The sequence below is a fragment of the Pholcus phalangioides genome, unplaced genomic scaffold (genome assembly GCF_987345545.1).
Source record: "Pholcus phalangioides strain wild (caught in Gottingen) unplaced genomic scaffold, Ppha-v1.0 ptg000001l_1, whole genome shotgun sequence".
NCBI lineage: Eukaryota > Metazoa > Arthropoda > Arachnida > Araneae > Pholcidae > Pholcus > Pholcus phalangioides.
In genome coordinates this window covers 3,591,928-3,602,798 of record NW_028301594.1, presented here as the reverse complement: position 1 = coordinate 3,602,798, position 10,871 = coordinate 3,591,928, and the positions used below count along the sequence as shown (strand labels likewise).

The window sequence follows — 10,871 nt, the reverse complement described above, 5'->3', positions numbered from 1 at the left end:
TGAAATGAAATAAATAAATAAATTGAAATGAAATAAATAAATAAATTGAAATGAAATAAATAAATAAATTGAAATGAAATAAATAAATAAATTGAAATGAAATAAATAAATAAATTGAAATTAAATAAATAAATAAATTGAAATTAAATAAATAAATAAATTGAAATTAAATAAATAAATAAATTGAAATTAAATAAATAAATAAATTGAAATTAAATAAATAAATAAATTTGATTGATCGAGGATTGTTTGACAGAAAGGCAGAGCACCCCATTGCGCTCGGGCAGTTCAGTACACTCTGTCCAATTCGCTTTTGATCACAGTTGAAGGTCTTTAAAATACCTCCGGAACACCACTTGATTATAGATTTAGGATTCATCCTGCTCCCCGCCTTCAAACAAGGTGATGACTGAGACAATGTCTCATGTCGTTAAAGTATTGTTAAACAATGCATTCCAGAACAATGTTTCAGCTCGAACTCAGCTGTCAGATTTCTCTCTCTAAAAAAATTAAGTTATTATTGGTATAGAAATTAACATTTCACAAGCATCATTATAACGTGACTGACTGACCTTCATCGGACGAGCTCTTTTCATCACTGTAACAACACATTCATTACCTTATTAACAAAACACACACACAACATGTTACAATGTAATAAACCTTGTGCCGTTTTTCTGAAAATTTTTCTACCAATTAACAGATGTATTTTAAACTTAAATCAACTTAGATTTTCATTGTAATAATATATTTTTTTTAAAAGATTTAATTATTTACAGTATCGTCACGATCACGATCTGAAGAGTCTCCATGACTTTGAAACAATACGTTCGAACAATGGAGGAAAAAAAACTATTATTATTTTTATATTTTACATTATATCTCTTCCCCTTGACATACATACATGAGATTGAGTAGCCGGACACCCACTTTCCATGACGTTCCATCATCATCAGGGGCAGAGAAGCGTGTGGCCGGCAAACTGACGAAAGGTCGTTAGACACGCCAATCAAACATTAGCACTCGCCACTCCTCTTTTTTTTTAACATGGTTTTTGTTTCTTTTACCTTCGTATAACATCATTCATTGACTCACGCCATAACAAGAGACGAGAGAAAAAGTGGGGGATTCACAATATATCCATCTCCACATCAACTCATCCATCCAATCCTCACTTGCATCCCGGATCTCAGATCATAAACCATGATGACCACGCTGATGCTTCTGGTCAACGCCGCCGCGTCGATTCTACTGCTTCTACTCGCCGTACATCCATGCACGGGTTACGTACCGTACTGGAATGAGTACTGGATATCGGATAAAGGTTACGCGGATGGCTATCGACCCAAGTATCCGTATTATCCGAGGGAACAACACGATTATTATCCACCGCCATTCCCTCACCAGCAGCAGCAGCAGAACAGAGGAGAAGACGCTTATCCTGGAAGATTCCTTGGAATGGGGACCATCAATCAGCATTTCGGTGGGCGACAAGTTGAACTCGTGTGCAATTTAAACGAAGCTGATGGTAACATAGTGTCGGTAAGTCCAGAAGTTTCTCTGAAATTCATAACAATGTGATAAATAGAGCCCGGAAGTTTAGGCAAAATGTCATAAAAATGCTTATTTTTGCCTATTTTCGAACCTTTTCTGTAAAAATGTACTTTTTAATTTTCCTGTCACAAATCGAAAACTTTTAAAGAGACTTGATCTTTTTTAAGATCTCTTGATAGATATCCTCTTAATATAACTCTTAGTAAGTATTATTATATCAGAAAGCCTTTTCCAACCACCTACCTTTCAGCCCCTATTTAAACGCAAATAGGTGCAAGTGCCTGAGAGATAGAAAACTTGTTGTTGCCCTGCTTATATATCTTGTGGAGGTGGAGAATCGAGCACTCAGAGATTCATGCATTATCAGCGAATATACACGAATGCTGAGAAATATCTATTCGGCAATGAAAATTTACAATAAATGAAAGAAGAAATCCCAGAATTAATAATAAGGGGAGAAAAATCCCGTAATTGATGAAAATTCAGAATTAATGAGAGAGAAATAACTCCAGAATTGTGTGTGTGATTGAAATTCAGAACTAAGAGAAATAACTTCAGAATTGATGGAAATTCACAGAATTAGCGACAGAAATAACTCCACATAATTTGATGAGAAGTTTTCACAGAATTAATGAAAAGTTTTCACAGAATTAATGAAATTTTTCACAGAATTAATGAAAAGTTTTCCCAGAATCAAATCAGTTGAAGATCAGGCACCTTGTTCATACTACGAAAAAAATGCATTTGATATACGTATATTTTTCAGTTCTATACCGTAAGTGCGGGGCCCCTACAAACCGCTTGTCCAGATGCGGCCGCACCTGTCGCACATCCCTAACGGCGGCTCGACATTAACTTCGCTTTGGGGCCGGATGGTGTTAGGCATGACGGCAACTATGTATGAGAGAAGCTCAGAAAAATTAGAAGTTTATTTCCCGTTACATAACATGTCTTGCTCTTGCATTAAACAGCATTTCATATGTATAGCTGACCGATCACTGTCCCAAGTGTTCATCAGTTGACGTCTTGGTTCACCCAGGCCGTGTAAGAGTTGACAGAGCTCTGGCCGTGGGGGTTCCATTCCATATTTTGGACCCCATTTCATTTTTTTTATTACACCGCAAATGCACTGCAAACAACCATGACCAGGGCCGTCTTAAGAGTATCATGGGCACCCGGGGCCAATTGATTTTCCTGAGGCCTTACCAAACAAATTCTCGAAAATTTCAACCAGATCTCATTTTTGTGAGGCCCTCTTCGCGTGAGGTCCCCGGGCCGCATGCCTTAAGACGGCACTAACCATGACAAGTTATCTTAGGCATTTTTATTGCTCTTATTGGAGTGCTTTATTTTGATATAGTTTAGATACTTATTCGACATCCATATCTTTTTTTATGGGCATTTTTTTTTTCAGCCACCTCTTTAAGCATTTTGTTAGTTGTGGTCTTTACATTTGTATGTAGTCAGGGCCGGCCTTTCCGACGCGGGGCCCAGTGCTAAAATTATAGCGGAGCCCCTGTGTGTGCCTGATATTTTTTTCTTCTGTGAGGAAGGGAGAATCAAAAATATTCATAAATTGAAAATCGTGAAAAGTTAGAATAAATGCAAGAAATAGTTTCAGAATTGAAGAAATTTCTTCCATTAATTTATAAATGATTTATTAGTGCTCATTTTAAGTATTTTGGTACCCCTTTGTCCACCTATTTTGACAATTTTCAAGTGCCTAAACTTCTGAGCTCTAGTGATAAATATAACTTTGAATTTTTTCTTTTAAATAAATTTTTCTTTTCGGCAAGGTGGACGAAGCAGTAGTTACCTACCAAGTAGTAACCCTACCAAGGGCGGCTGGGGTTCACCTGCCACCCGGTTACAAAGCCTCAAGAACCGCCCTAAAGACGAACCTGGTAGGAAGCTGAAAGGGTTATCTCCATAGGGCAATGGGCTTTCAACATTTCAGACATTGCGGGACGAATTAAAATTTTCCACTAAGCCCCGCGGGCCACAAAAATCATACGGTGGTATTCCCCGTTATTAAACATTGTTTCGCAAATTATTGAACACTCTAAAATTGCTTCTTTCATTGAATTTGAATTTTTATTTGTTTTGAAATAAATTCTTTCCCTGATTTCATTAATTATTTCTTTTATTTATTCTGAAATTTGTCCCGAGAATTATGAACTTACATTTTTTATAAATTTTAAATTTTCATCAATTACGAAAATATTTCTTTCACCAATTTTTTTTCCATAAATTATTTCTTCTATCAACTCTGAAATTACTCTCAATAATTCTGCAATTATTTCTTTCAGCAAATCCATAACTATGTTTTCATTAATTATGAAATTATTTTTTTGAATAATTCTAAAATTATTTCTTTCATCAACCTGTGTTTTGCAGCATTTCTATAAATTCTGTAATTGTATTTTCCTTTTCATCCCTGCTGAATTTTGGCTCTCGAAATAGGTAGCCTCGAAATATGTGAAACCATAGGCCTTAAAAACTGTTTTGGCTCTGGGTCCTTCGAATTCGTTACGACGGCCTTTTTAATGTATGTAATGCATAGCAGCAGCAGTAAAGACTTCAGTGGAGAAAAATTCTAAAAATTCAGAATTAATGAGAGAAGAAACCCAGAACTGATTAAAATTCGGAGAATGAATGAGAGAAAAAATTTCAGAATTGACGAGAGAAAAATTTCTTAAAATTGAAAATATACTTGATATACATGTATGTATTTTTTTCACTTTTATTAGCGTAAGTGCATGGCCCAGTGCGACAGCATCTGCCGCACACTCCTAAGGGCGGCTTTGCTTAAGACGGCCCTGGCCTGCATTTCAGAACAAAACCATAGAAATTCGTACATCGATACAGCATTCTTCAGTGACTATAGCATTAGCAGCTCCTTGTTATCCTGTTTGGTAGATCAATGGGCCCTCGGGTAAATGCCCATACAAATACTGGCATAGACACATTCTCATAAGGAAAATGGAAAATACCTTTAAGTTTTAAGCGACGCATCATTCTGTCATCAGTATAGCGATACACCTTGAGATAAAATATTTCGAAACATTATATAGATAAGAACAAAGCGAAATGTCCACATTGAACAAAGATAACATCACATGACAGAAACGCGGCTATTATAGGCTACAGATGGTCATAAAATTGGGAAATAATAGAAGCTTATGTTGTCTAGGTGGAAGATGAGGAAAATCAACAGGAAATCGAACGAAAAATCCATAGTCACGTACGGAAAGCCCTGGTTTTGATTCTTCGATATTTCTCCTCAACCAATGTCGTTTCCTGTGACTGACATATACCACTGTCATATGCCACTCTACTGGGGCATATTGATTTCAGTTAGAAGATAGCTCTTAGCTATAAAGGGGGGGGGATATTTTATCTATATACTAATATAAGATGTGGAACTTATCTATATGGGAGTGTTGATCCAGTCCTCTACGATGGGATTTAAACCCAAGAATGTCGAACCAATCTCCGATGCGCTGATTTTTTCGGTTACTTTAGTCCTTTCAGACCCTGGTGCCACAAATTTTTCACCACAAGGGATTTTTTCTTTTGACCTCGGGGAGTTAAACCCTCACTTGAAGGATTGTTTAAGTTTTGAGTTACTTTAAGTTTTGAACTTTCTAAGATGGCTTCCAGAAGAAAGTGCCTCCAGGAAACGTGTGATTTATTACATAAAATTTAGCAATAAAACTCTGGAAAAGAATTGATTGGGAAGATGAATATACCCTACATCATCTCTTGGCTGAAAAAAATTGAACGAAATCAATTATTTCTTCACAGAAAACAATAATAATAATAATTGAAAATTTGAAAAAAAAATTGATAAAATAAAGATTTGCTGACATTTATGTTTTTAATGCATTTTTTGAGAAATAAAAATGCAAAAAGAGTTTGAAAATTCCAAAATATGAATGCTCGTTTCAGAAAGGGTTAGGAAACACTAACGGCGGAAATGATCAGTTGCTGGAACCATTCTTGATATTATAATCTTCCATTTTTACATACATATAAGAGAGCGAATTAATTAAGATCTATCGGGACTATTTACTCCACGGAAACGAGCACCCGAGTGAAATTACATGTGATCCAGGGTCCGGGTAAAGTGATATTTCTGAGCCCCTCCCCCAACAGAAATGACAGGCTAAAATATTAAATTTTGTTACTTGAATCACCACGCATTGAGTTAGAAAACCTACCTGAGATGACGTTATATGTAGGGGCTTTAACCTTTTAGAGCCACACGACCCAAAATGAACAACACGATAAACTTCGTGCCCCACAAGTCTATTTCAAATTAAAAAAATATATATATTCTTGCATTGTTGCATCACGAGCCCAGGTTGAAAAAATACTCTAACTTTTTATTTAATGCTTTAAGACAGGAAACAGTGAAGCAGCTCAAAGTTTGGCATATACAAGGATAACATTGGCCTTAAATGTTTTAATTGTTTTAGTTAGTTTCAGTTGAAAAATCTGTTTTTTGCTTACACATACATAATATAAGATAGCGTATCGACATAAAAAAGGTTACCAGAACGTAAAACTAGTAATAATAACATTGAGTTTGTATTGGAAAGTGAATTTGAATTTTTAAAAAATCGCCAAAGTAGCCCGCGTTCACGGTACTGGCATTCCAACTGCTACCCATTGAAAGACATATTGAATCGACACAGAGGCATCAAATTTCTAGTATGAACTAAGTCACAGCCCTTAAAATAATTAAATCTTGGATCTGCTGGAATCATGTGTACCCCAAGGATCAAAATTTAAATCATTTGGACGAGAAAGAAAATCAGAAATTTTCTCTTTCATTATCTTTTTGAAAAAAATAGCGTAAATCATCTATTTTTTGTTTGTCTGTACGAAAAACGAAAAAGCTTCGAGCCGGAACAAATCCCCATTTGTAAGAATTACGCAATTAGATGCACTTCGTAGACCAATGACAAAAGCGCGTCCTTTTTCTTTGATGAAACGTAATACATATATGAAAGATAATAACGATAAATGACCATTATATGAATGAAGGATCAGCGGAAAGTGAGTTTTGTTTGCGAACGGCGCGTCATTCTATTACGTGTATTCGTAGTATGAATAGATCTCTGGAGTAAATGATTTGTTTACGACTATGTCAGTCTGTCGCGTGATGGATACGCTCGGGGGAGAGAGGAAAGACATTTCCTAGTTTGCGTAACACTGGAAAAAAAAAGGGTTTAAAACATTCTTGTCATGGTCTTTAAGAACCAAGTTTTTTTTTCCTTTCAATGAAAGAGAATATTGAAGATTTATTATCATGAGAAATAATTTTAGGATCCCAATTTGGATTTTGTGAATCGATTAATGGCTATTTTAGAAACTTATAAGGTAACTTGAACTGATTGTAATTTGTTCAAACGGATACCGGGATGATCAAAACAGAAAACCGAGTCGATCAGCACCAAAAATGACCAATTAGTGTGCCCAGTTTGGTGGATTAAATTGTATTTCAACCCAAAACCCCACTGAAACGGGCAGAGTTTTTCTCTTGTGGAATCTCTGCCCGGATCGGATCCGAAACCACGCGCTTTCCTATACGTTTCAAGAGACTCCAAATGAATCAGTCGCGGAATAATGGTGATGTTTGGGGAGGAGGGTAACTAATTGTTACAAATTACGGGAAATTTGCGAACTTACGAAATAAGTCATGCGGTGAAATTTTCCTATTTCGAAGAATAAATGTGAATGCGCAGCGAGTATGCGTTTAATCTATCGAGGTGGGGGGGGGGGGATGTCATACCGACAAACCAGTCACGGTCCAGGCTCTGTCCCTCCAGGGATATAAGCCTTTTACCCTTGCGGGTTGGGGCGCGCTGGGGAGATTCAGGGGTGCCGGGCCAAGACGCCCACCGGAGGGTGTCCGAAAGGCGCCCCTTCCCGGCACCCCCAACCCTCTGTCTAAGACCCTTGCTGCAAGCGCAAGGCCTGGTCTTTAGGGTGTTCTGCGATCTGCGGCAGCATCTCCCCCACCCAGGCAGCCGTCCCGCCCCCAGGAGGAGCCCACAGACCCGAGTGACAGCCCGGGATGCCCCCCCCCCCCGAAACTCCCGAGACCCGATCCCAAGAATCCCCCAGAAAACTGTTTATTTGTTTCAACAGAATACAATTTATACAGCTTTATACAAAAGTTTTTCCCCCACAACCGCTCTCGCGACATTTGACACTTGGGGCGCGGTTTTTGTTATTGCGATTTCTTGTCTCCGTTTCTGAGTCTTCGTGGCCAGCCCGGGTGCTGGGCCACCGTCCCTTTGGCTGGGTGGCTCTGGTGGGCCTTTGCTGAGTGTCCGTGACCAGCCCAGGTGCTGGACCACTGCCCCTTTGGCTGGGTGGCTCTGGTGAGCCGTTGCTTGGCGTCCGTGGCCAGCCCAGGTGCTGGGCCACCGCCTCTTTGGCTGGGTGGCTCTGGTGAGCCGTTGAGGGAATGTCATACCAGCAGCTGATCGGTGGCAGTCAAAGGCCGGCAGAAACCCGGTGCAACAGTCGAGGATGGGAGCAGAAGGATGCCGAAGATTGTTTAAACATTATTTTAGTATTAATTTCGATTCTGGGGGGGGGGGGTATTTATTTACTGTGAGACAGAAGATTTTTGGTTTTTTTCATTAAGATTTTGAGGTTATGTTAATTATGAAATTGTAAAAATTGTTAAGGTTTTTAGTTGCCTTTGTCGCTAGCTGTAATACATTGACTGACCCTATCACAAAAGCCAAGTCGTCCTCGAAAGTCTGGATATGAGAATCTTAAGAGTTTTATTCTAGTTGGCAGTTTTAAAATCCTGTCAATTCAAAAGTCTACGAATGGACACTTAAAACCTAGGAGTGATCATGTTAATACAGTTAAATAGTTCCCTTACAATCAATTTTGCATTTATTCCCTGCATGTCTATATACATATTCGGAAACTTTTTTTTTTGATCAGAAATATTTGCAAGAATTTTTGTAAGTAAAAATAGACCAATGGACTCGCGAAGTTGATTTTTGGTCGCGGCTGTAAAGGGTTTAAAGGATTAAGAATCCATGATTAAAGTGCCCGTGGGACAGTTCCGATTCCTCATCAATCAAGTGGCTCGTGGCACATTTCCAAATCGTTTAAGTGATCAGAAGCAAAATCATTAAGTGAAGGCTAAGTGATTTCCAGTGACCAAATTAAGCGACAGGCTAAATGATTTCCAGATCACTTTGCCTAAATGACCCGCAACTCGTTCTCAAACCAATGAAATGGCCCGCACTTTCCTAGAGATTCAGCCCCCTTGGTTTACAAAAAACGTGCTTTTCGAAAGAAACTCTCATCTTACCATTATTTTTCAAGCTTGCCATATTACCTAATTTACCGCACACCAACTCCAGTCATACCGCCATACGGCAATTTCGATCCAGTGAAGTTGGGTGAGAAATGAAGGTGCCATCTATCGGTGGTCACCCCAGGTTCGGTAGGTAAAGAACTTGTTTTTCGATGTTCTTCCCCAAGATTCGAACCCACCACTCAGACGGTAATCTTCATGGTAGAAGACGAGCATCTTACCAGTGCAGCACTCAGGCGCCTAATGTATTACCTGTTAATTGTAAGTTTGTTCCAGCTAACACTGAAACGCCAAGGAATATTTTTATTAGACAAATAGTCCCCACTTTCGCGAGGAATTCGAAACCATAAACGAGTAAGTCAAAATCGTTGCATGAAATGGGCGTCCATAGAAAAGACCGAAGAGAAGAACGTGGGAAGCTAGACAAAAGTGAGGTGGTCGCAGGAAAAAAAGAGGTCTTGTTAGAAAATCAACAAATCAAAGTCCTATTGATTGCTAAACTTACTACGTTTATCTCAGGGAAGGCCATACTCTGACGTGACGTGTACGCCAGAGTAGTGTGCAGCGGCTGGGCTTTATCTGAAGAAAGTCACCAACCTCGCGAGAAGTAGGATCTGTTAAACTCGAGGACCAGACAAAAAATAATGAAACTTGTAAATTATATATTCGATTGGCTAACTTTTAATAAATTTATGATCACATCACTGTGTTGCCTTTATTCTTCTTTTCCTTTTCTTTTAAACTGCATTTAGGTTTAAGGAAATCCTTTTGTATAAAAACTCTTCGTACAAGCGCTTCGAGGCCGGTCGTCCACTAAAAGCTACTAGGAGCGACAGCAAGTCGTGTGCATGCGCAAGAATCCTATAGCGATGCGATCTTGCTTGTTGGACCTGTTTTCGCTCCAAGAAGCTTCCAGTGGACAACCGGCCTGATACTCGTTATTTTTTGGTTGTTCCGGCTCGATTTTGAAGATTGAACCGTTTTGAGCATAAACATTATAAGCCATTGATTTTGTTTTATCTTCCAGAACACAGTATGGACTAAAGTCAAAGGTGCTTATCCATTTCTCGGTGGGAACGATCCGTTCGACTGTCCGAAATGTACTTACTACCCGATCGACTTCGACGATCACCGCATCAAGGCATACGATTATAACGGAAAATCGATATTGTTCATCCATGAGGTGCGTAGCGATGACTACGGGATTTACAGGTGCAGTGCCACTACTCAAGTATCTTACAGAGGCGATATAGAAACGGTCTACCAAATCGTGAAGTTATGAAAAGAAAGCGAAAAAAACTATGCTTTGTTTTTAACTCTTCTATTTCATGCTTCATGTCCAGAAATCATGTTTCGAATTCACTTTTATGCGATGGAGAGTTCTCATATTTTCACTTTATGTATGATAAATGTTTTAATCATATTTTGTAATAAGCGATTTCCATTGTTGTTTTTTTTTTTATCGTAATGCTGTTTTTTGTGTGTGAAAAGAATAAGGACTTAGCATTTGAAAAACAATGATTTAAATTAATTACTACTACTGTTTAACTGTACAATGCATCTCGTACGTGTTCCCTCCACGGAATTTCTAACGAATCGGTACATGCCGGAATGTGTGTTCTGAGAGTAGTATAAAAAGGACAGTTCAAACACAGGGGGAGGCGCGGAGGCGCGCGCCTCACATCCGGCCCCCTCACGCGCCTCACATCCGCTCCCTCACACACCTCACATCCGCCCCCTCACGCGCCTCACATCCGCTCCCTCACCGTGAACTTCATCCAAAACCTCATTCACCCAACCCTCATCAGCTGAACGTTGTCTCCCTCCATTCGATGGAGAATATTTATCAAAATCCGAGGAGCGTCGGAAGTTACGGTGGAGTGGATGCGTTGTACAGAGCGTTGAAAGGACAGGTGACACGAGCAAAAATAAGAAAGTGGTTGGAAGGAGAAAAGTCTTA

At 38.9% G+C, this 10,871-nt stretch overlaps 1 protein-coding gene across 1 annotated transcript; it reads left to right on the top strand.

Moving 5' to 3' along the window:
- The first annotated feature begins 940 nt into the window (after positions 1–940).
- On the top strand, positions 941–10,305 carry LOC149089698 (uncharacterized). The gene is made up of 2 exons (XM_089238401.1): positions 941–1,542; positions 9,939–10,305. The coding sequence occupies exons 1-2, from the start codon at positions 1,204–1,206 to the stop codon at positions 10,191–10,193; spliced, it is 594 nt and encodes a 197-aa protein (XP_089094527.1). The 5' UTR covers positions 941–1,203; the 3' UTR covers positions 10,194–10,305.
- Positions 10,306–10,871: the final 566 nt, after the last annotated feature.

Coding starts and splice junctions, on each gene's coding strand:
- LOC149089698 (XM_089238401.1), top strand. CDS start 1,204: ATGATGACCACGCTGATGCTTCTGGTCAACGCCGCCGCGTCGATTCTA. Junction 1,543..9,938: donor CTGATGGTAACATAGTGTCG/GTAAGTCCAGAA, acceptor TTTATCTTCCAG/AACACAGTATGGACTAAAGT.